At 37.8% G+C, this 27500-nt stretch overlaps 1 protein-coding gene across 1 annotated transcript in view; it reads right to left on the reverse strand.

Moving 5' to 3' along the window:
* The window catches only part of LOC138365091 (golgin subfamily A member 6-like protein 1), a 187344-nt gene that overhangs the window by 102662 nt on the left and 57182 nt on the right, over positions 1-27500 (reverse strand). The window contains exon 6 of the mRNA XM_069325202.1: positions 8793-8873. Coding sequence (XP_069181303.1) covers positions 8793-8873 — 81 coding nt within the window. The remainder of the gene's footprint in view (positions 1-8792; positions 8874-27500) is intronic.

Here is a 27500-nt window from a genome sequence, read left to right on the forward strand (position 1 = left end):
ATATATATATATATATATATATATATATATATATATATATATATATATATATATATATATATATATATATAAATATATATATATATATATATATATATATATATATATATATATATATATATATATATATGTCGTACCTAGTAGCTAGAACACACTTCTCAGCCTACTATGCAAGGCCCGATTTGCCTAATAAGCCAAGTTTTACTGAATTAATATATTTTCTCTAATTTTTTTCTTATGAAATGATAAAGCTACCCATTTCATTACGTATGAGGTCAATTTTTTTTATTGGAGTTAAAATTAACGTAGATATATGACCGAACCTAACCAACCCTACCTAACCTAACCTAACCTATCTTTATAGGTTAGGTTAGGTTAGGTAGTTTTCATGAATTAATGTTTTTTCGACTACCTAACCTACCTAACCTAACCTAACCTAGCTTTTTAGGCTACCTAACCTAACCTCACATATAAAGATAGGTTAGGTTAGGTTAGGTAGGGTTGGTTAGGATCGGTCATATATCTACGTTAATTTTAACTCCAATAAAAAAAATTGACCTCATACATAATGAAATGGGTAGCTTTATCATTTCACAAGAAAAAAATTGTGAAAATATATAATTTCTAGAAAACTTGGCTTATTAGGCAAATCGGGCCTTGCATTTCAGGCTGAGAAGTGCGTTCTGGCTACTAGGTACGACATATATGTATATATATATATATATATATATATATATATATATATGTCGTACCTAATAGCCAGAACGCACTTCTCAGCCTACTATCCAAGGCCCGATTTGCCTAATAAGCCAAGTTTTCATGAATTAATGTTTTTTAGACTACCTAACCTACCTAACCTAACCTAACCTACCTTTTTCGGCAACCTAACCCAACCTAACCTATGAAGATAGGTTAGGTTAGGTTAGGTAGGGTTGGTTAGGTTCGGTCATATATCTACGTTAATTTTAACTACAATAAAAAAAATTGACCTCATACATAATGAAATGGGTAGCTTTATCATTTCATAAGAAAAAAATTAGAAAAAATATATTAATTCAGGAAAACTTGGCTTATTAGGCAAATCGGGCCTTGAATAGTAGGCCAAAAAGGGAGTTCTGGCTACTAGGTACGACATATATATATATATATATATATATATATATGTCGTACCTAGTAGCCAGAACACACTTCTCAGCCTACTATGCAAGGCCCGATTTGCCTAATAAGCCAAGTTTTACTGAATTAATATATTTTCTCTAATTTTTTTCTTATGAAATGATAAAGCTACCCATTTCATTACGTATGAGGTCAATTTTTTTTATTGGAGTTAAAATTAACGTAGATATATGACCGAACCTAACCAACCCTACCTAACCTAACCTAACCTATCTTTATAGGTTAGGTTAGGTTAGGTAGCCGAAAAAGTTAGGTTAGGTTAGGTTAGGTAGTCGAAAAAACATTAATTCATGAAAACTTGGCTTATTATTCAAATCGGGCCTTGCATAGTAGGCTGAGAAGTGTGTTCTGGCTACTAGGTACGACATATATATATATATATATATATATATATATATATATATATATATATATATATATATATATATATATATATATATATATACATATATGTCGTACCTAGTAGCCAGAACGCACTTCTCAGCCTGAAATGCAAGGCCCGATTTGCCTAAGAAGCCAAGTTTTCTAGAAATTATATATTTTCACAATTTTTTTCTTGTGAAATGATAAAGCTACCCATTTCATTATGTATGAGGTCAATTTTTTTTATTGGAGTTAAAATTAACGTAGATATATGACCGATCCTAACCAACCCTACCTAACCTAACCTAACCTATCTTTATATGTGAGGTTAGGTTAGGTAGCCTAAAAAGCTAGGTTAGGTTAGGTTAGGTAGGTTAGGTAGTCGAAAAAACATTAATTCATGAAAACTTGGCTTATTAGGCAAATCGGGCCTTGCATAGTAGGCTGAGAAGTGCGTTCTGGCTACTAGGTACGACATATATATATATATATATATATATATATATATATATATATATATATATATATATATATATATATATATATATATATATATATATATATATATATATATATATATGTATACTGAGCCACAGCTCAGCTTCCATTCTGAGCCACAGCTCAGAATGGAAGCAAGTCGACGAAGAACTCTGTAGGGTAAGGCAGCTCCTAGTCAACAACGGCTTCTCCAATGGTTTCGTCGAAGACATCATAAGAAGGAAAGTGAAAAGCCATGCAACCTCTGAAGAGACAACTAACACAACACCTATACCCCCTATTAGACTATTTTACAGGAACTTCTTTTCCACAGCTCATAAAACGGAGGAAAGGGTCCTGAAAGATATTGTTAATAGAAACGTTATCCCTACAGACAAAAATCAGAGGATACAACTGACGATTTACAATAAAACCAGAAAAACGGCCAGCCTACTCATGAGAAACTCTCCAGACACAAAACAGAACGCTTTAAAAGAGACTAACGTCGTCTATGCCTTCAAATGCCCTCTTGGGGACTGTAAGCTCCAAAAAACCCAGTATATAGGCAAGACAACAACATCTCTTTCTAGGCGTTTAACGATGCATAAGCAACAGGGCTCCATTAAGGAACATATAATCTCTTCCCACAACCAAACCATCGCCAGAGAAATCCTAGTAAACAACACAGAAATCATCGATAGATACAGCGATAGCAGGCGGCTTGACGTTTGCGAGGCACTACACATCAAGAAGTCAACACCAGCAATCAACAGCCAATTATTGCACAACTATATTCTACCCACCTCAAGACTCCGCTCCAATATAGAAGCATCAAGAAATATGGACCAAAAGGCTTTCTACAAACACTTCTATTCAATATCCATTGTTTCGTGTTCTGTCTTGTGTTGATGAAATTAATACCCTATTAATACTCTTGTTCTGTCTTGTGTTGGTGAAATTAATACCCTATTAATACCACATCTTGTTCTGTCTTGTGTTAATGCCACATCACCCCTTCCACCTCACTCAAATGTAGATATAAAATCGGAGATGCGTAAGTTCTATTCAGTTGTGTATTTGTGAACTAAATTCTTTGAAAATGTAATAAGTTTTACGAAACGCGCTCGTGTCGCGTCAGACTAGAAATAAAAATGAATTTTGGGGAATTGATTTTTGATTTACCTCCAACAGTGAAGCGAAATGTACGAAAGATTGAGAAAATTCGTGTTAGAATTATTAATCTTACTTTTTCGGTCATATTTAATAATATATGTCTACAGGAAAGACTGCTACCAAAATATACTAATATATATATACATATATATGTCGTACCTAGTAGCCAGAACGCACTTTTTGGCCTACTATGAAAGGCCCGATTTGCCTAATAAGCCAAGTTTTTCTGAATTAATATATTTTCTCTAATTTTTTTCTTATGAAATAATAAAGCTACCCATTTCATTATGTATGAGGTCATTTTTTTTTATTGGAGTTAAAATTAACGTAGATATATGACCGAACCTAACCAACCCTACCTAACCTAACCTAACCTATCTTAATAGGTTAGGTTAGGTAGCAGAAAAAGTTAGGTTAGGTTAGGTTAGGTAGGTTAGGTTGTCGAAAAACAATTAATTCATGAAAAATTGTCTTATTAGGCAAATCGGGCCATGCATAATAGGCTGAGCAGTGCGTTCTGGCTACTAGGTACGACATATATATATATATATATATATATATATATATATATATATATATATATATATATATATATATATATATATATATATATATATATATATATATATGTCGTACCTAATAGCCAGAACGCACTTTTCGGCCTACTATGCAAGGCCCAATTTGCCTAATAAGCAAAGTTTTCCTGAATTAATATATTTTCACTAATTTTTTTCTTATGAAATGATAAAGCTACCCATTTCATCATGTATGAGGTCAATTTTTTTTAATTAAAGTTAAAATTAACGTAGATATATGACCGAACCTAACCAACCCTACCTAACCTAACCTAACCTATATTTATAGGTTAGGTTAGGTTAGGTAGCAGAAAAAGTTAGGTTAGGTTAGGTTAGGTAGGTTAGGTAGTCGAAAAAACATTAATTCATGAAAACTAGGCTTATTAGGCAAATCGGGCCTTGCATAGTAGCCTGAGAAGTGAGTTCTGGCTACTAGGTACGACATATATAAATATATATATATATATATATATATATATATATATATATATATATATATATATATATATATATATATAGTGAATCAATTTAAAATTTAAAATTTATAATGAAGTTTCTTCAACTTTCTTTTGTGTCATAAATCAGATGCCATTGTTAAGTTTACTGTGCTATTTTTATTTTTACAGTTGATGTCATCAAGAGTTCCGTTAATGTTCTAGCAACCACACTGAGGCCAGTGATGCCTGACTACTATCACTAAGATGTTAGCCTTCTTGATTCAGTACTTGTTAATATCTTGGAAATATATTGTAATGAATTTTATTTCTCCATTATGTAATCTTAAACTTACTTTGTGGTTGTTTGGTCAGGATCTTTTGTCCATTAAAGCAGATAATTGTATTTTTTTCAAGCACATGCTATTAACATATGATGTTAATAATTTTTGTGTTAAGCAGTACTTAAGTTGCATTGTTTATATCTTATACTGAGACATGTTCCTGTTCAGATTACCATTTTTGTTACCGATTAGATTAGATTTTTGTTACCACGATTTTCTACTGAGTAATTATATTCTTATTTTTGTGCACATGCCGAGAGGTGTTAGTATTTCCGCACACCTGATCTACCTTTTAATATTTAACATGATATTTTACTTGTAAGCTATTATTGCATGCCACCGAGGTCCTTTCAGCATCAGTATAACTATCTTTCTATCCAGAGCCTGTCGACAAGGGACGTCGACTTGGTAGCATGTCCGAGCGGTGTTAGCACTCAAATTGTATGACGGTTGGGTTATAGCCAATCACAGGCGAGTAGGCCTCTGACGTCAGTCCGCACAGAGACGGCACTGGCCGTTCTTGAGGGTGGCCTCCGTATCTCACGAGACCAGAGTTACTTAGGACCTTCGCCAGCCGCATCTATAATTTGTTTTCTTTACCCAATAAACTACTGAAGTGAACTACTGTGTATTCTCTATAACCAAGCTAGCACCATACGTCTAAGGCAACGAATACTAATAGTAGGATGGGAATGAATGATCACAGTGTATTGACATTCGAGTATCTGCTAGAGGTAAGGATAACCTATCCAAGGATGGGATTGAAAGGGAGAAGTTTCAATTACCGAAGAGGAAAATATGACCATGACCAGATGTGGAACTTCTTAAGGGGAATACCATGGGAATCAGAACTCAGCGAGAAGACTGTACAGGATATGATTGACTATGTCACCCAGAAGTGCCAGTAAGCTGCAGACAAATTTATCCCGGCCAAAAAGGAGAAAAAATAAATCAACAGAAGGATCCATGGTTTAATTAGGAATGCAAGGTAGCGAAGCAATTAAGTACAAGAACATGAAGAAACTCCAGGAATAACAGAACACCAGAGAGCAGAGGGAGATACCAGACGGCCAGAAATGAGTACCTCAGATTGAGGAGAGAAGCAGAGAGACAATATGAAAATGACATCGCAAGTAAAGCTACTAAGTCCCAAGCAAAACTGATGAAACTGAGAAAAGGGGAAAGCGGATACACAGAGAATGACAAAGAGGTGTATGAAGAACTCCACAAGAGATTCCAGGAGGTATTAACAATAGAACAAGGAGAAGCCCCTGCACTAAATGAGGATGAGGCAATCCAAGCAACCTTGGAGGAATTTTACCTCACCAGTGATGAGGTTAAAAGGTGTTTACTGGAGCTGGATGTGACAAAGGCAGTTAGGCCTGACAGAATCTCACCATGAATACCAAAATAATGTGCAGAAGTGTGTGCCACTCTCCATGGTGTAAAGCAGATCACTGGAAACAGGAGACCTACCGGAAAGCTGGAAGACTGCTAATGTAGTCCCAATATACAAAAAGGGTGACAGGCAAGAGGCACTAAACTACAGGTAAGTTTCCCTAACTTGTATACCATGCAAGATGATGGTGAAAATCGTGAGGAAAAGGTTCGTAGAGCATCTGGAGGGAAATAGCTTTGTAACACACCACACAACACCACCACGATCTACCATCAGAGATGGTAAATCGTGCCTCGCAGGTTTAATTGAATTCTATGATCAAGCAACAAAAATTAGGTAAGCAAGCCTTTGACACAGTACCCCATAAAAGGCTGTTACAAAAGTTGGAGCAACAGTCAGGAATAAAAGGTAAGGTGCTCCAGTGGAAACGGGACTACCTAAGCAACAGGAAACAGCGAGTAACTCTGAGGGGGAGACATCAGAGAAGCGAGATGTCACCAGCGGATTCCCACAGAGCTGTGTACTTGGATCCATCCTGTTTCTAATATATTTAAACGATCTTCCAGAGGGTATAGACTCATTCCTCTAAATTTTTGCTGACGATGCAAAAATTATGTGAAGAATCAAGACAGATGAAGATAGACGGAGCTAAAGGACGACCTGAACAAACTGGAGGAATGGTCTAAAAATGGCTTCTAAAGTACAACTCAGAAAAATGTAAATGAAATTAGTCGAAGGGAGCAGAAGGCTGAACACACAGTACCATCTGGGAGGTGAAATCCTGGTAGAGTCAAATAGAGATAAATATCTGGGGTGATATCACACCGAACCTGGCCCCAGAGACCCACTTGAGAATGGTCCAGGACGGACCGAAACGTCGTCGTTCCTTCAATTTCTAGTGTGTGGTCTGGTCAACATGAAAAGGCTATCATCAGCGGGATATGCTAAATTGGCCAACATAAGAACTGCCTTTAGCAACTTGTGTAAGGAGTCATTCGGGACCTTGTATACCACTTATGTCAGATCAATACTGGAATATGCAGCTCCAGTCTGGAGGCTATACCAAGTTAAACACAAGACAAAGTTAGAGTAGATTCAGAGATATGCCAACAGACTAGTCCCGGAACTGAGAGGTATGGGCTACGAGGAAAGGCTAAGGGAACTACACCTCACGTCCCTGGAAAACTGAGGAGTAAGGGAAGACATGATAACCACCTACAAAATTTTCTGGGGAATTGACAGGGTGAAAAAGAGAAACACTTTAGCACAGGTGGAATACGAACAAGGGGACACAGGTGCAAACTTAGTACCCAAATGAGCCACAGAGACATTAACAATAATTTTTTCAGTGTCAGAGTAGTTAAGAAATGGAATGCATTAAGCAGTGATGTGGTGGAGGCAAATTATATACACAGTTTCAAATGAAGATATGACTGAGCCCAGTAGGCTCAAGAATCTCTACACCAGTTGACCGACGGCTGAAAGGCGGGACCAAAGAGCCCAAGCTCAACCCCCGCAAGCCACAACTAGGTGAGTACAAGAATTATCTATACTACTGGGCAGATTTACTGATATTTCTTACTAGTAGACAGAAAACGATACTTCCGAAGTAGCGAGATCGTGGATTATGTGGGCTTCTATGTATCCTGTGCCATGAATCACGGGAAATATCTGGTATGTTCACATGTGAATTCTTAAGTAAACCTAGTACGTGCTGACGTATCAAGTGTCATGCACACAATATGCGGGTCCACTTCCTCCTCGGCTTGGGACGCCCCGACCAGCACAGATAAATTTTCGATATTATGGACTTAGAGGAGGAAGCTTGGATTTATGTATCAGTTAATTACGATTAGTCACACAGAACACTTTTTTGTGAATATGAACTTTAGACTGAAAGTTTTAGTTATTCACAGGAGTAAATATCCCTCATAAATCGTAAATATGCTTATGTGGCAACATCCCATTCTCCCTAATATGTTGTTAAATTTGTTTTCTGTGAAAGGTTAGTAAATTAGTAATGTTAGTATACTCCTAACACAACCATTTTAACTTATTATGCCAGGGGATGGTAAATAAGTGTAGAAATTCCTGACATCTTTACTGGAGCATAAACAAGTCAGCTTATACAGTTAAGCCTCTTTCGTTAATATTATTTTTTATTTTATTTTAAATAAATTTTAGATTAAAATAATTATGAGTATATAGATGGTTAGGATACAAAGTTTCGAAACAAGTATTTTAGTCCTCCGTTAATCGGAGAGAGAAATATTGTGATACAATAATGTGTTTACTTGTAGCCTTACCAACTAATACAATTTAGTTACCAGAGGTAAAATGTGTTACTTCTGGGAACTCTGTTACTTCCCGTACCTTACATTGAATGAGCTGCTGGCATAATCTTTGCTGACTTGACACCATCCTGATGGACGACCTGGCACCACCTGTCTGGTTGACCTAACATGACTTTGATAATTGACCATGATTGATAATTGACCATGTACGACCTCGATGATTGACCAAGGCACGAACTTGATGGCTGACCTGGCATGACGATGATTGTTGGCCTAGCACGACCTTGATAGATAACATGGATAGATGACTTGGCATGACCTAAAGTATCGACCTGGCACGACCTGTTCTGTCGACCTGTCACGGTCTGTAATGTCGACCTAGAACGACCTGTACTGTCGACCTGACATGACTGGATTGTCGACCTGCATGGTTCATCTCACTCAACTTGAATGGTTGACCTGGCCCGACCTGGATAGTTAACCAGGTACAACCTGGATAATTAACTTGGCTCGACCTGGAAAGTTAACCTGGCATAGTTTGGATGATATAATATTACCTGTCAGGTTTGATGAAGTAGACGCCATCCATCCTCGCTCCCCGGCAGTACAGTTCAGAACAGTCCTTGGCTGTTGTCGCCCTGCCAATATTATAGTATTGTATTGTCAGTTTGAATAATCAATTGTTATCAATTGTTTCAATTTCATAAACAAATTGCTCCAGTTATTTCACATTCAAATTACATCCCAAATATATGTGTATTTATGTATGTATGTGTATATATATATATATATATATATATATATATATATATATATATATATATATATATATATATATATATATATATATATATATATATATATATATATATATATATATATATGCGGAAAATCCACAGAGAAATATGAAATGAGGTGAACGTTTCGGCTCATTAAAGTCTTTGTCAACACCAGACTGAACAGTCACACAGCAACATCAGTCTGGTGTTGACAAAGGCTTTAATAAGCCGAAACGTTCACCTCATATCATATTTCTCTGTGGATTTTCCGCATAACATGATCAGTGTTTTGTAATCGTCAATTGCATATATATATATATATATATATATATATATATATATATATATATATATATATATATATATATATATATATATCCTTTGTCAACACCAGACTGACTAAGGAGAAGGGAGAAGGGGGAGGATATATAGGCCGACACCTGACCAACCCATCCCTAGGGTTGGTCAGGTGTAATTAACCAAAAACAGGTATAGCTTAGCTTAGAATGGTCAAAGAGGATTAAGCGGTTAATTGGATTTGATCGTACTATAGTACGATCAAATCCAATTTAATAAAAAACTCCCCTGATACAGCAGGTTGTGTGTATTCGATTCCCTGCAATGATTGTGATTCTGTGTACCTTGGACAAACAGGAAAGTCCTTACAATTGCGGTTGTCACAACATGCTTATAGTATTAGAACTGCCCAAACGTCTAATGCATTGTATCTACATACGAGTTTATGCGATCACAATATTAACTGGAATGGGGCAAAAAGCATTACCAATTGTGGTGATTTCGTGGAACGGAATTTGATTGAGTCTGCTCTAATCAGTCAGTGTCCAAATCTTCTTAATGTTAGTACTGGAATGTACAAACTTGATCCATTTTTAAGTTATAATATTGCACAACAGTTTAAGAAACAACTCTGATAGAGAGGCTTACAATGTCTCATTATAACTGTATATTCATATATTGTGTGTTCATGAGGCTTTTCTTTAATCTTTCATCCTTATTCTCTGACCGCTTAATCCTCTTTGACCATTCTAAGCTAAGCTATACCTGTTTTTGGTTAATTACACCTGACCAACCCTAGGGATGGGTTGGTCAGGTGTCGGCCTATATATCCTCCCCCTTCTCCCTTCTCCTTAGTCAGTCTGGTGTTGACAAAGGCTTTAACAAAGCCGAAGCGTTCACCTCATTTCATATTTCTCTGTGGATTTTCCGCATAAAATGATCAGTGTTTTGTGATCGTCAATTGCATCAATGGATACCACGTGCCAGTTTCTTACCTTCTCCTCTCTCTACCCTTCCCTTAAACCTTTTGTTACTAAACTTCGTTCTGCTTTAGTGAAATCTCATTCCTTAAAAATTCGTCTTCGTTTTCTTCGAAAATGCCTCAGTGAACAAGTGCTTCCCCGTTCATATATATATATATATATACACATATATATATATATATATATATATATATATATATATATATATATATATATATATATATATATATATATATATATATATATATATATATATATATATATATATATATATATATATATTGTTGGGGTTTCACCTCTCTATTCTCTTACTCTGGGGTGAGCAATAGTTATGCTCAAGGTAACTCACCGTAGCCCTGCGGGTCTTCCCTCGATCCTCACGGCGCCACTGCACGCCAGGAGAGTCTCCCAGTCAATCTTAACGGCCTCTTATTAAGAAAGAGTGAGAACACGACTCGTTCACATCGACTGTCGTGTGCCCTCCCCAACAATAGGGCTCTACGGTTAAACACAAGGTCGCCAACTGGTGTTTTTGGTGGCCAGTAACACCATCAGTGGACTGGTGTATTCAGTGGTAGCCTTGGCAAGGTCACACTCAAAAGATCAGGAATCAGGCAGGTACTTATTGTTATCACTCTATGTTTACCAGTATAATATAGCCACAAGATCAATGGAGGGGATGATAAAAACACAAAGAAAGTTTTGTATTTTACTTAAAATGTATGAAAGATGTCACAAGGCCAAACAATAACAAATAAATCAACTGATCCTGACGCGGCTGGTAATTCCCACGGATATTATGCGATCATCAGGGGGCAACATCTCCCCCCCCCCCTCATCAAGTGTCAAAAACCAGCTGATCGCGTGGCCTTTCCGCGCGGAAGCTCTTTGCTTGTTTTCTAGAGTCACGCGCGCTGTTTCATTAAATTCTCCAATATTACTATGAACTCGCACACACGATATTGGCTACTACAACACGTATCACTTGGTTACACTATACTCAGGCTCAAACAGTCTTTTCTACAATCAATGCTGTAATGATTCACTGTAATGGCTTTACATTGTTCTTCACTCAGCAATACATTAAGAACTATTAACACTGGAGTTTTCAGTACTTTCTCTCGTGGGCGATAACGCAATAATTCACTGTACTCACAAATGATTATTCACTGAATGAACATAGACATATATATGGTATATAAATCAATCATCAATACATGGAAAATAAATAGTTTCTGGGCACATAGCCTAACCTCCAAATACTGGCATAATCTTATATATATTTTACCATTATATGTTCATATCAAAATCTATAGAAAGATATACACAACACAGTAAATTTATCACTGGTTCCTGGTGTCTGTACACCCCAATAATCAACATGAATATTACAAGTACTCTTGATAGTACTGTCTAGCACACTGGTGCTTTACCGTGACATAGGTGAGACTTGCTCACGACATATAAAATCTTCAGGCTAGATAATATAGCCAAATAACATAGCTAACTAAAGGGGAATGGGGAGGGAACTAGAACCACCTACTTCACCCTATCCTCCGATGAGAGTCGAGATGTAGCTCCTGGTCCTCGTGTCGGGAACGCCCCCACACTACACGTCGTCGTGTCCTACCAGAGCCTCTCGTCGTCCCACCGTTTAGCGCGTCGTCTCCGTGCCTCCTCACTGCAGGTCCGTCCTCCTCCTTGACTTCTTGAAGGTTGGAGTCGGTCTCCTGGCCGTCGTCTTCTCCCAGCAACGGCTGTCGCCTACGTCTCAGCTACAGTCGTTCGGTTTCCCCAACTAGTCCTCTCTTCCTCAGCTACCCAGTGGCTCTGTCAGCCACTACGCTGTCACGAACTGGTGAATTGCCACAGACGTCAACATACGTCACTGCACGGCTTCACTGCTACTGGCACAGTACCTGACTGGAGCACTTGTTGCTCAAATAACCGTCAATTCCCTCTTCTGGTTCAACACATGAACTAGGGAAGACTTCTCAGAGTACTGGCGGACTTCCGGTGACGCGTAAATCCACGGGAGCTGGAATAACTGTCCGACTGACAGGACCACTCGTCGCACGTCCGACCTCTATGACGTGTCGTGTCTGACTGCTGGCGCCAGCTTGGCGCGCTGGCCGGACCCCCTTCCTTCGTGACGTCACTTTTACTATGGGAGGTTTTCATTGGCTCCCGGTGCCACACTGCTGTCGGTGACCAATCCGGTGCCACTGACGTCACACGGTTTTGGCGGGAGATCAGGGAGGTAAGCGCCATCTTGGCTCCCTAAAGGGCCTAAACCACAGGCCAAAATATTACTATTTCACAAATTTCTCGGCTCTCCGAGAACACTTCACTCTCTCCCATATATCAAATTGTAGCCTGCAACGTAGAGAACGCTTGGGAAAAGCAGACATGACTCTTACTGCAGGCGTGGGAGAATTATAAGGGGGGGAACTCCGTCACAATATATATATATATATATATATATAGCTCAGCAACCTTCCTTGTCCCCCAGTCCTCCCAACCATTCCCCCATCCCCTCGTCCCCACCACCCGACACCCCCCCTGTCCCCTCGTCCTTCCCCACCATTACCCCCTCCCTTGTCCCCTCATCCCTTCCACCGCCTCTCACTTCCGTACCAACATCATATATATATATATATATATACCTAATAGCCAGAATGCACTTCTCAGCCTACTATGCATGGCTCGATTTGCCTAATAAGCCAAGTTTTCCTGAATTAATATATTTTCTCTAATTTTTTTCTTTTGAAATGATAAAGCTACCCATTTCATTATGTATGAGGTAAATTTTTTTTTATTGGAGTTAAAATTAACGTAGATATATGACCGAACCTAACCAACCCTACCTAACCTAACCTAACCTATCTTTATTGGTTAGGTTAGGTTAGGTAGCCGAAAAAGTTAGGTTAGGTTAGGTAGTCGAAAAACAATTTATTTAAGAAAACTTGGCTTATTAGGCAAATCGGGCCTTGCATAGTAGGCTGAGAAGTGCGTTCTGGCTACTAAGTACGACATATATATATATATATATATATATATATATATATATATATATATATATATATATATATATATATATATATATATATATATATATATATATATATATATATATATATATATATATATATGTCGTACCTAATAGCCAGAACGCACTTCTCAGCCTACTATGCAAGGCCTGATTTGCCTAATAAGGCAAGTTTTCATGAATTAATATATTTTCTCAAATTTTATGCTTATGAAATGATAAAGCTACCCATTTCATTATGTATGAGGTAAATTTTTTTTTATTGGAGTTAAAATTGACGTAGATATATGGCCGAACCTAACCAACCCTACCTAACCTAACCTAACCTATCTTTATAGGTTAGGTTAGGTTAGGTAGCCGAAAAAGTTACGTTAGGTTAGGTTAGGTAGTCGAAAAACAATTAATTCATGAAAACTTGGCTCATTAGGCAAATTTGGCCTTGCATATTAGGCTGAGAAGTGCGTTCTGGCTACTAGGTACGACATATATATATATATATATATCTAGTCTGACGCGACACTTAAACGCGTTTCATAAAGCTTATTACATTTTCAAACTCTTTAGTTTGCACACACACAGCTATAACTGAACAGAGTTTAAAACAGCTTCGATTTTATACCTGCATATGGGTGAGGTGATATGTTTCAACAGTTTTGGATGAGGTGAAAACAAACTTTCAACACAAGACAGAACACGAAACAATGGGTATAACATTTTGTAAGTTAAAGGGAAGAATGGAAGTAACTTCAAAGGGCCTATTGGCCCATATTTCTTGATGCTTCTATATTGGTGCGGAGTCTTGAAGTGGGTAGAATATAGTTGTGCATTAATTGGCTGTTGATTCTGGTGTCAACTTCTTAATGTGTAGTGCCTTGCAGATATCTAGCCGCTTGCTATCGCTGTATCTATCGATGATTTCCGTTTTTTTTTTAAGACTTCTCTGGTGATGGTCTGGTTGTGGGAAGAGATTATAAGTTCCTTAATGGAGCCCTGTTGCTTATGCATCGTTAATCGCCTGGAAAGAGATGTTGTTGTTTTTCCTATATACTGAATTCTTTGAGGCTTACTGTCCCCAAGTGGTAATTTGAAGGCATAGACGACATTTGTCTCTTTTAAAGCGTTCTGCTTTGTGTCTGGAGAGTTTCTCATGAGTAGGTTGGCAGTTTTCTTGGTTTTATAGTAGATCGTCCATTGTATCGTCTGATTTTTGTCTGTATGGATAACGTTTCTATTAACAATATCTTTCATGACCCTTTCCTCCGTTTTATGAGCTGTGGAAAAGAAGTTCCTGTAAAATAGTCTAATAGGGGGTATAGGTGTTGTGTTAGTTGTCTCTTCAGAGGTTGCATGGCGTTTCACCTTCCTTCTTATGATGTCTTCAACGAAACCATTGGAGAAGCCGTTGTTGACTAGGACCTGCCTTACCCTACAGAGTTCTTCATCAACTTGCTTCCATCCTGAGCTGTGGCTGAGAGCACGGTCGACATAAGCGTTAACAACACTCCTCTTGTTCCTGTCTGGGCAGTCACTGTTGGCATTGAGGCACATTCCTATGTTTGTTTCCTTAGTGTAGACTGGAGTGTGGAAACCTCCGCTCCTTTCCATAACTGTTGCATCAAGGAAGGGCAGCTTCCAAACCTTCTCCATCTCGTAAGTGAAACGCAACACAGAATTCCGCTCAAATGCCTCTTTCATCTCCTGTAGATGTCTGACTTCAGGTACCTGTGTAAAAATGTCGTCAACATACCTGCAGTATATGGCCGGTTTCAAGTTCATGTCGACTAAAACCTTTTGTTCGATGGTACCCATGTAGAAGTTCGCAAACAGGACACCTAGGGGAGAACCCATGGCGACCCCATCTACTTGCTTATACATGTGCCCATCCGGGCTCAAGAACGATGCCTCTTTAGTACAAGCTTGGAGTAGTTTCCTTAGAATGTTTTCTGGTATGGCAAGTGGAGTACAGTCCGGATCACAATACACTCTGTCCGCAATCGTCCCGATTGTTTCATCCACAGGTACGTTGGTAAACAGTGATTCTACGTCCAGTGAGGCTCTTATCCCTGTTGCCTGTGTTCCCTGCAGTAAGTCAACAAGTTCCTTTAGAGACTTCAGGCTGAAGGTGCAAGGGACATAAGGAGTCAGCAAGCCGTTGAGTCGCTTCGCCAGTCTGTACGTGGGTGTGGGTGGCTAATGATTGGCCGAAGTGGGTTTCCAGGCTTATGTGTCTTGACATTTCCATATGCGTATCCAGGCTTATATTCCCTAATAATCTTTGGCAGGTGGAGTCCGGATTTCTTGGCGTTCACAGTTTCGATCAATTTGTTGATCTTTGCCTTCAATTCGGCTGTACTGTCCTTCGTTACCCTTTGGAATTTAGTTTGGTCAGAGAGAATGAGGTTCATTTTCGCCAGATATTCGTCTTTTTTAAGAATGACGTATATTGGCGATTTGTCACCTCTTCTGACGACTATCTCCTTGTTCTCACGAAGGCTCTTAGCTGCCGCTTTGAGCTCGGGGGACAGTATGGTGCTTATGTAATTGCCTCGATTCTTTCCTCCTTCCGCAATAAGTTCTGCTTGTAAGGTGTCTTTGGTGGTGACCTTCTTTTGTGTCTCGAGGTCGAATATGTCGTCCAACAGGATCTCCAACTCCACTTTCCGGGCCATCTCACTTGGTCTGGACATAACGTGACAGTTTATACCCAGATTTAGGAGAGTGACTTGGTCCTCAGTGAGGTTGATTCCTGCAAGGTTCAGGAAGCCGTCTCTTGGTCGTGGAATTGCCATAGGTCCTCCATATGACGTTGTTACTTTCTTGATTATCCTGGTTTCGGTGCTGAGGTGATGTCGATCTGTGAGGATGTCGAGGTGTTGCTCAATGAGAGTACGGAGACTTTCGTCAATGTTGCTGTTTCTCCATTGATTTGTAGCATGAAGTAGCTGCGTTTTGTTGTCTTTGATTTCATTTTCTGCCTTATATATCTGATTACGAACCAGATCTTGGCGATATTTTATCGTGAAGGCTTGATTCCTTGCTGCTGGGTCGTGCGTTTTAATATTAGTATATTTTGGTAGCAGTCTTTTCTGTAGACATATATTATTAAATATTTTCGGTCATATTTAATAATATATGTCTACAGGAAAGACTGCTACCAAAACATACTTATATATATATATATATATATATATATATATATATATATATATATATATATATATATATATATATATATATATATATATATATATATATATATATATATATATATATATATATATATATATATATATATATATATATAGATATATATATATATATATATGTCGTACCTAGTAGCCAGAACGCACTTCTCAGCCTACTATGCAAGGCCCGATTTGCCTAATAAGCCAAGTTTTCCTGAATTAATATATTTTCTCTAATTTTTTTCTTATGAAGTGATAAAGCTGCCCATTTCATTATATATGAGATCCATTTTTTTTTATTGGAGTTAAAATTAACGTAGATATATGGCCAAACCTAACCAACCCTACCTAACCTAACCTAACCTATCTTTATAGGTTAGGTTAGGTTAGGTAGCAGAAAAAGTTAGGTTAGGTTAGGTAGGTTAGGTAGTCGAAAAACAATTAATTCATGAAAACTTGGCTTATTAGGCAAATCGGGCCATGCATAGTAGGCTGAGAAGTGCGTTCTGGCTATTAGGTACGACATATATATATATATATATATATATATATATATATATATATATATATATATATATATATATATATATATATAGATATATATATATATATATATATTTATATATATATATAGATATATATATATATATATATATATATATATATATATATATATATATATATATATATATATATATATATATATATATACATATATATATATATATATATATATTATTAAATATGACCGAAAAAGTAAGATTAATAATTCTAACACGAATTTTCTCAATCTTTCGTACATTACGCTTCACTGTTGGAGGTAAATAAAAAATCACTTCTCCAAAATTCATTTTTATTTCTAGTCTGACGCGACACGGGCGCGTTTCGTAAAACTTATTACATTTTCAAAGACTTCACAAATACACAACTGATTAGCACTTACGTATCTCTGATTTTATATCTACATTTGAGTGAGGTGGGAGGGGCGATGTGGCATTAACACAAGACAGAACAAGAGGGGATATTAATAGGGTATTAAAAGTATCAACACAAGACAGAACAGAAACAATGGGTATTGAACAGAAGTGTTTGTAGAAAGCCTATTGGTCCATATTTCTTGATGCTTCTATATTGGAGCGGAGTCTTGAGGTGGGTAGAATAGTTGTGCAATAATTGGCTGTTGATTGCTGGTGTTGACTTCTTGATGTGTAGTGCCTCGCAAACGTTAAGCCGCCTGCTATCGCTGTATCTATCGATGATTTCTGTGTTGTTTACTAGGATTTCTCTGGCGATGGTTTGGTTATGGGAAGAGATTATATGTTCCTTAATGGAGCCCTGTTGCTTATGCATCGTTAAACGCCTAGAAAGAGATGTTGTTGTCTTGCCTATATACTGGGTTTTTTGGAGCTTACAGTCCCCAAGTGGGCATTTGAAGGCATAGACGACGTTAGTCTCTTTAAAAGCGTTCTGTTTTGTGTCTGGAGAGTTTCTCATGAGTAGGCTGGCCGTTTTTCTGGTTTTATAGTAAATCGTCAGTTGTATCCTCTGATTTTTGTCTGTAGGGATAACGTTTCTATTAACAATATCTTTCAGGACCCTTTCCTCCGTTTTATGAGCTGTGGAAAAGAAGTTCCTGTAAAATAGTCTAATAGGGGGTATAGGTGTTGTGTTAGTTTTCTCTTCAGAGGTTGCATGGCTTTTCACTTTCCTTCTTATGATGTCTTCGATGAAACCATTGGAGAAGCCGTTATTGACTAGGACCTGCCTTACCCTACAGAGTTCTTCGTCGACTTGCTTCCGACTTTTTAGGGTAAGGCATATATATATATATATATATATATATATATATATATATATATATATATATATATATATATATATATATATATATATATATATATATATATATATATATGTCGTACCTAATAGCCAGAATACACTTCTCAGCCTACTATGCATGGCTCGATTTGCCTAATAAGCCAAGTTTTCCTGAATTAATATATTTTCTCTAATTTTTTTCTTTTGAAATGATAAAGCTACCCATTTCATTATGTATGAGGTAAATTTTTTTTTATTGGAGTTAAAATTAACGTAGATATATGACCGAACCTAACCAACCCTACCTAACCTAACCTAACCTATCTTTATTGGTTAGGTTAGGTTAGGTAGCCGAAAAAGTTAGGTTAGGTTAGGTTAGGTAGTCGAAAAACAATTTATTTAAGAAAACTTGGCTTATTAGGCAAATCGGGCCTTGCATAGTAGGCTGAGAAGTGCGTTCTGGCTACTAGGTACGACATATATATATATATATATATATATATATATATATATATATATATATATATATATATATATATATATATATATATATATATATGTCTTACGTAGTAGCCAGAACGCACTTCTCAGCCTACTATGCAAGGCCCGATTTGCCTAATAAGCCAAGTTTTTATGAATTAATTGTTTTTCGACTACCTAACCTTCCTAACCTAACCTAACCTATAAAGATAGGTTAGGTTAGGTAGGGTTGGTTAGGTTCGGTCATATATCTACGTTAATTTTAACTCCAATAAAAAAAATTGACCTAATATATAATGAAATGGGTAGCTTTATCATTTCATAAGAAAAAAATTAGAGAAAATATATTAATTCAGGAAAACTTGGCTCATTAGGCAAATCGGGCCTTGCATAGTAGGCTGAGAAGTGCGTTCTGGCTACTAGGTACGACATATATATATATATATATATATATATATATATATATATATATATATATATATATATATATATATATATATATATATATATATATATATTATTAAATATGACCGAAAAAGTAAGATTAATAATTCTAACACGAATTTTCTCAATCTTTCGTAAATTACGCTTCACTGTTGGAGGTAAATCAAAAATCACTTCTCCAAAATTCATTTTTATTTCTAGTCTGACGCGACACGGGCGCGTTTCGTAAAACTTATTACATTTTCAAAGACTTCACAAATACACAACTGATTAGAACTTACGTATCTCTGGTTTTATATCTACATTTGAGTGAGGTGGGAGGGGTGATGTGGCATTAACACAAGACAGAACAAGAGGGGATATTAATAGGGTATTAAAAGTATCAACACAAGACAGAACAGAAACAATGGGTATTGAATAGAAGTGTTTGTAGAAAGCCTATTGGTTCATATTTCTTGATGCTTCTATATTGGAGCGGAGTCTTGAGGTGGGTAGAATATAGTTGTGCAATAATTGGCTGTTGATTGCTGGTGTTGACTTCTTGATGTGTAGTGCCTCGCAAACGTCAAGCCGCCTGCTATCGCTGTATCTATCGATGATTTCTGTGTTGTTTACTAGGATTTCTACTAGAAATCCTAGTTTACTAGAAATCCTAGTAAACAACACAGAAATCATCGATAGATACAGCGATAGCAGGCGGCTTGACGTTTGCGAGGCACTACACATCAAGAAGTCAACACCAGCAATCAACAGCCAATTATTGCACAACTATATTCTACCCACCTCAAGACTCCGCTCCAATATAGAAGCATCAAGAAATATGGACCAATAGGCTTTCTACAAACACTTCTATTCAATACCCATTGTTTCTGTTCTGTCTTGTGTTGATACTTTTAATACCCTATTAATATCCCCTCTTGTTCTGTCTTGTGTTAATGCCACATCACCCCTCCCACCTCACTCAAATGTAGATATAAAACCAGAGATACGTAAGTTCTAATCAGTTGTGTATTTGTGAAGTCTTTGAAAATGTAATAAGTTTTACGAAACGCGCCTGTGTCGCGTCAGACTAGAAATAAAAATGAATTTTGGAGAAGTGATTTTTGATTTACCTCCAACAGTGAAGCGTAATGTACGAAAGATTGAGAAAATTCGTGTTAGAATTATTAATCTTACTTTTTCGGTCATATTTAATAATATATGTCTACAGGAAAGACTGCTACCAAAATATACTAATATATATATATATATATATATATATATATATATATATATATATATATATATATATATATATATATATATATATATATATATATATATATATATATATATATATATATATGTCGTACCTAGTAGCCAGAACTCACTTTTTGGCCTACTATTCAAGGCCCGATTTGCCTAATAAGCCAAGTCTTCCTGAATTAATATATTTTTTCTAATTTTTTTCTTATGAAATGATAAAGCTACCCATTTCATTATGTATGAGGTCAATTTTTTTTTATTGGAGTTAAAATTAACGTAGATATATGACGGAACCTAACCAACCCTACCTAACCTAACCTAACCTATCTTTATAGGTTAGGTTTGGTTAGGTAGCCGAAAAAGTTAGGTTAGGTTAGGTTAGGTAGGTTAGGTAGTCGAAAAACAATTAATTCATGAAAACTTGGCTTATTAGGCAAATCGGGCCTTGAATAGTAGGCCAAAAAGTGAGTTCTGGCTACTAGGTACGACATATATATATATATATATATATATATATATATATATATATATATATATATATATATATATATCTAGTCTGACGCGACACTTAAACGCGTTTCATAAAGCTTATTACATTTTCAAACTCTTTAGTTTGCACACACACAGCTATAACTGAACAGAGTTTAAAACAGCTTCGATTTTATACCTGCATATGGGTGAGGTGATATGTTTCAACAGTTTTGGATGAGGTGAAAACAAACTTTCAACACAAGACAGAACACGAAACAATGGGTATAACATTTTGTAAGTTAAAGGGAAGAATGGAAGTAACTTCAAAGGGCCTATTGGCCCATATTTCTTGATGCTTCTATATTGGTGCGGAGTCTTGAAGTGGGTAGAATATAGTTGTGCATTAATTGGCTGTTGATTCTGGTGTCAACTTCTTAATGTGTAGTGCCTTGCAGATATCTAGCCGCTTGCTATCGCTGTATCTATCGATGATTTCCGTTTTTTTTTTAAGACTTCTCTGGTGATGGTCTGGTTGTGGGAAGAGATTATAAGTTCCTTAATGGAGCCCTGTTGCTTATGCATCGTTAATCGCCTGGAAAGAGATGTTGTTGTTTTTCCTATATACTGAATTCTTTGAAGCTTACTGTCCCCAAGTGGTAATTTGAAGGCATAGACGACATTTGTCTCTTTTAAAGCGTTCTGCTTTGTGTCTGGAGAGTTTCTCATGAGTAGGTTGGCAGTTTTCTTGGTTTTATAGTAGATCGTCCATTGTATCGTCTGATTTTTGTCTGTATGGATAACGTTTCTATTAACAATATCTTTCATGACCCTTTCCTCCGTTTTATGAGCTGTGGAAAAGAAGTTCCTGTAAAATAGTCTAATAGGGGGTATAGGTGTTGTGTTAGTTGTCTCTTCAGAGGTTGCACGGCGTTTCACCTTCCTTCTTATGATGTCTTCAACGAAACCATTGGAGAAGCCATTGTTGACTAGGACCTGCCTTACCCTACAGAGTTCTTCATCAACTTGCTTCCATCCTGAGCTGTGGCTGAGAGCACGGTCGACATAAGCGTTAACAACACTCCTCTTGTTCCTGTCTGGGCAGTCACTGTTGGCATTGAGGCACATTCCTATGTTTGTTTCCTTAGTGTAGACTGCAGTGTGGAAACCTCCGCTCCTTTCCATGACTGTTGCATCAAGGAAGGGCAGCTTCCAAACCTTCTCCATCTCGTAAGTGAAACGCAACACAGAATTCCGCTCAAATGCCTCTTTCATCTCCTGTAGATGTCTGACTTCAGGTACCTGTGTAAAAATGTCGTCAACATACCTGCAGTATATGGCCGGTTTCAAGTTCATGTCGACTAAAACCTTTTGTTCGATGGTACCCATGTAGAAGTTCGCAAACAGGACACCTAGGGGAGAACCCATGGCGACCCCATCTACTTGCTTATACATGTGCCCATCCAGGCTCAAGAACGATGCCTCTTTAGTACAAGCTTGGAGTAGTTTCCTTAGAATGTTTTCTGGTATGGCAAGAGGAGTACAGGCCGGATCACAATACACTCTGTCCGCAATCGTCCCGATTGTTTCATCCACAGGTACGTTGGTAAACAGTGATTCTACGTCCAGTGAGGCTCTTATCCCTGTTGCCTGTGTTCCCTGCAGTAAGTCAACAAGTTCCTTTAGAGACTTCAGGCTGAAGGTGCAAGGGACATAAGGAGTCAGCAAGCCGTTGAGTCGCTTCGCCAGTCTGTACGTGGGTGTGGGTATCTGGCTAATGATTGGCCGAAGTGGGTTTCCAGGCTTATGTGTCTTGACATTTCCATACGCGTATCCAGGCTTATATTCCCTAATAATCTTTGGCAGGTGGAGTCCGGATTTCTTGGCGTTCACAGTTTCGATCAATTTGTTGATCTTTGCCTTCAATTCGGCTGTACTGTCCTTCGTTACCCTTTGGAATTTAGTTTGGTCAGAGAGAATGAGGTTCATTTTCGCCAGATATTCGTCTTTTTTAAGAATGACGTATATTGGCGATTTGTCACCTCTTCTGACGACTATCTCCTTGTTCTCACGAAGGCTCTTAGCTGCCGCTTTGAGCTCGGGGGACAGTATGGTGCTTATGTAATTGCCTCGATTTTTTCCTCCTTCCGCAATAAGTTCTGCTTGTAAGGTGTCTTTGGTGGTGACCTTCTTTTGTGTCTCGAGGTCGAATATGTCGTCCAACAGGATCTCCAACTCCACTTTCCGGGCCATCTCACTTGGTCTGGACATAACGTGACAGTTTATACCCAGATTTAGGAGAGTGACTTGGTCCTCAGTGAGGTTGATTCCTGCAAGGTTCAGGAAGCCGTCTCTTGGTCGTGGAATTGCCATAGGTCCTCCATATGACGTTGTTACTTTCTTGATTATCCTGGTTTCGGTGCTGAGGTGATGTCGATCTGTGAGGATGTCGAGGTGTTGCTCAATGAGAGTACGGAGACTTTCGTCAATGTTGCTGTTTCTCCATTGGTTTGTAGCATGAAGTAGCTGCGTTTTGTTGTCTTTGATTTCATTTTCTGCCTTATATATCTGATTACGAACCAGATCTTGGCGATATTTTATCGTGAAGGCTTGATTCCTTGCTGCTGGGTCGTGCGTTTTAATATTAGTATATTTTGGTAGCAGTCTTTTCTGTAGACATATATTATTAAATATTTTCGGTCATATTTAATAATATATGTCTACAGGAAAGACTGCTACCAAAACATACTTATATATATATATATATATATATATATATATATATATATATATATATATATATATATATATATATATATATATATATATATATATATATATATATATATATATATATATATATATATATATATATATATATATATATATATATATATATATATATATATATATATATATAGATATATATATATATATATATGTCGTACCTAGTAGCCAGAACGCACTTCTCGGCCTACAATGCAAGGCCTGATTTGCCTAATAAACCAAGTTTTCCTGAATTAATATATTTTCTATAATTTTTTTTCTTGTGAAATGATAAAGCTACCCATTTCATTATGTATGAGGTCAATTTTTTGTTATTGGAGTTAAAATTAACGTAGATATATGACCGAACCTAACCAACCCTACCTAACCTAACCTAACCAATCTTTATAGGTTAGGTTAGGTTAGGTAGCCGAAAAACTTAGGTTAGGTTAGGTTAGGTAGGTTAGGTAGTCGAAAAACAATTAATTCATGAAAACTTGGCTTATTAAGCAAATCGGGCCTTGCATAGTAGGCTGAGAAGTGCGTTCTGGCTACTAGGTACGACATATATATATATATATATATATATATATATAAATATATTTTGGTAGCAGTCTTTCCTGTAGACATATATTATTAAATATGACCGAAAAAGTAAGATTAATAATTCTAACACGAATTTTCTCAATCTTTCGTACATTACGCTTCACTGTTGGAGGTAAATCAAAAATCACTTCTCCAAAATTCATTTTTATTTCTAGTCTGACGCGACACGGGCGCGTTTCGTAAAACTTATTACATTTTCAAAGACTTCACAAATACACAACTGATTAGAACTTGCGTTTCCCTGATTTTATATCTACATTTGAGTGAGGTGGGAAGGGTGATGTGGCATTACATTTGAGTGAGGTGGGAAGGGTGATGTGGCATTAACACAAGACAGAACACTAGGGGATATTAATAGGGTATTAAAAGTATCAACACAAGACAGAACAGAAACAATGGGTATTGAATAGAAGTGTTTGTAGAAAGCCTATTGGTCCATATTTCTTGATGCTTCTATATTGGAGCGGAGTCTTGAGGTGGGTAGAATATAGTTGTGCAATAATTGGCTGTTGATTGCTGGTGTTGACTTCTTGATGTGTAGTGCCTCGCAAACGTCAAGCCGCCTGCTATCGCTGTATCTATCGATGATTTCTGTGTTGTTTACTAGGATTTCTCTGGCGATGGTTTGGTTATGGGAAGAGATTATATGTTCCTTAATGGAGCCCTGTTGTTTATGCATCGTTAAACGCCTAGAAAGAGATGTTGTTGTCTTGCCTATATACTGGTTTTTTGGAGCTTACAGTCCCCAAGTGGGCATTTGAAGGCATAGACGACGTTAGTCTCTTTTAAAGCGTTCTGTTTTGTGTCTGGAGAGTTTCTCATGAGTAGGCTGGCCGTTTTTCTGGTTTTATAGTAAATCGTCAGTTGTATCCTCTGATTTTTGTCTGTAGGGATGACGTTTCTATTAACAATATCTTTCAGGACCCTTTCCTCTGTTTTATGAGCTGTGGAAAAGAAGTTCCTGTAAAATAGTCTAATAGGGGGTATAGGTGTTGTGTTAGTTGTCTCTTCGGAGGTTGCATGGCTTTTCACTTTCCTTCTTATGATGTCTTCGGTGAAACCATTGGAGAAGCCGTTATTGACTAGGACCTGCCTTACCCTACAGAGTTCTTCGTCGACTTGCTTCCATTCTGAGCTGTGGCTGAGAGCACGGTCGACGTATGCGTTAACAACACTCCTCTTGTACCTGTCAGGGCAGTCGCTGTTGGCATTTAGGCACATTCCTATGTTTGTTTCCTTTGTGTAGACTGCAGTGTGGAAACCTCTGCCAATATATGTCATTCTTAAAAAAGACGAATATCTGGCGAAAATGAACATCATACTCTCTGACCAAACTAAGTTCCAAAGGGTAACGAAGGACACTACAGCCGAATTAAAAGCAAAGGTCAACAAACTGATCGAAACTGTGAACGCCAAGAAATCCGGACTCCACCTGCCAAAGATCATTGGGGAATATAAACCTGGATATGCGTATGGAAATGTCAAGACGCACAAGCCTGGAAACCCACTTCGGCCAATCATTAGCCAGATACCCACACCCACGTACAGACTGGCGAAGCGACTCAACGGCCTGCTGACTCCTTATGTTCCTTGCGCCTTCAGCCTGAAGTCTCCAAAGGAATTTGTGGACTTACTGCGGGGCGCACGGGCCACAGGGATAAGAGCCTCGTTGGACGTAGAATCGCTGTTTACCAACGTACCTGTGGACGAGACAATCGGAATGATAGCCGACAGAGTGTATCGTGATCCAGCCTGTACTCCTCTTGACATGCCAGAAAGTATTCTGAGGAAACTACTCCAAGCTTGTACTAAAGAGGCACCCTTCTTGAGCCCGGATGGGCACATGTATAAGCAAGTAGATGGGGTCGCCATGGGTTCTCCCCTAGGTGTCCTGTTTGCAAACTTCTACATGGGTACCATCGAGCAAAAAGTCTTAGTCGACATGAACTTGAAACCGGCCATATACTGCAGGTATGTTGACGACATTTTTACACAGGTACCTGATGTCAGACATCTGCAGGAGCTGAAGGAGGCATTTGAGCAGAGTTCCGTGCTGCGTTTCACTTACGAGACGGAAAAGGATGGGAAGCTGCCTTTTCTAGATGTAACAGTCATGGAAAAGGGCGGAGGTTTCCACACTGCAGTCTACACAAAGGAAACAAACATAGGAATGTGCCTAAATGCCAACAGCGACTGCCCTGACAGGTACAAGAGGAGTGTTGTTAACGCATACGTCGACCGTGCTCTCAGCCACAGCTCAGAATGGAAGCAAGTCGACGAAGAACTCTGTAGGGTAAGGCAGGTCCTAGTCAATAACGGCTTCTCCAATGGTTTCATCGAAGACATCATAAGAAGGAAAGTGAAAAGCCATGCAACCTCCGATGAGACAACTAACACAACACCTATACCCCCTATTAGACTATTTTACAGGAACTTCTTTTCCACAGCTCATAAAACAGAGGAAAGGGTCCTGAAAGATATTGTTAATAGAAACGTCATCCCTACAGACAAAAATCAGAGGATACAACTGACGATTTACTATAAAACCAGAAAAACGGCCAGCCTACTCATGAGAAACTCTCCAGACACAAAACAGAACGCTTTAAAAGAGACTAACGTCGTCTATGCCTTCAAATGCCCACTTGGGGACTGTAAGCTCCAAAAAAACCAGTATATAGGCAAGACAACAACATCTCTTTCTAGGCGTTTAACGATGCATAAACAACAGGGCTCCATTAAGGAACATATAATCTCTTCCCATAACCAAACCATCGCCAGAGAAATCCTAGTAAACAACAAAGAAATCATCGATAGATACAGCGATAGCAGGCGGCTTGACGTTTGCGAGGCACTACACATCAAGAAGTCAACACCAGCAATCAACAGCCAATTATTGCACAACTATATTCTACCCACCTCAAGACTCCGCTCCAATATAGAAGCATCAAGAAATATGGACCAATAGGCTTTCTACAAACACTTCTATTCAATACCCATTGTTTCTGTTCTGTCTTGTGTTGATACTTTTAATACCCTATTAATATCCCCTAGTGTTCTGTCTTGTGTTAATGCCACATCACCCTTCCCACCTCACTCAAATGTAATGCCACATCACCCTTCCCACCTCACTCAAATGTAGATATAA

This window comes from Procambarus clarkii, chromosome 15, assembly GCF_040958095.1.
Source record: "Procambarus clarkii isolate CNS0578487 chromosome 15, FALCON_Pclarkii_2.0, whole genome shotgun sequence".
Taxonomy (NCBI): Eukaryota; Metazoa; Arthropoda; class Malacostraca; order Decapoda; family Cambaridae; genus Procambarus; species Procambarus clarkii.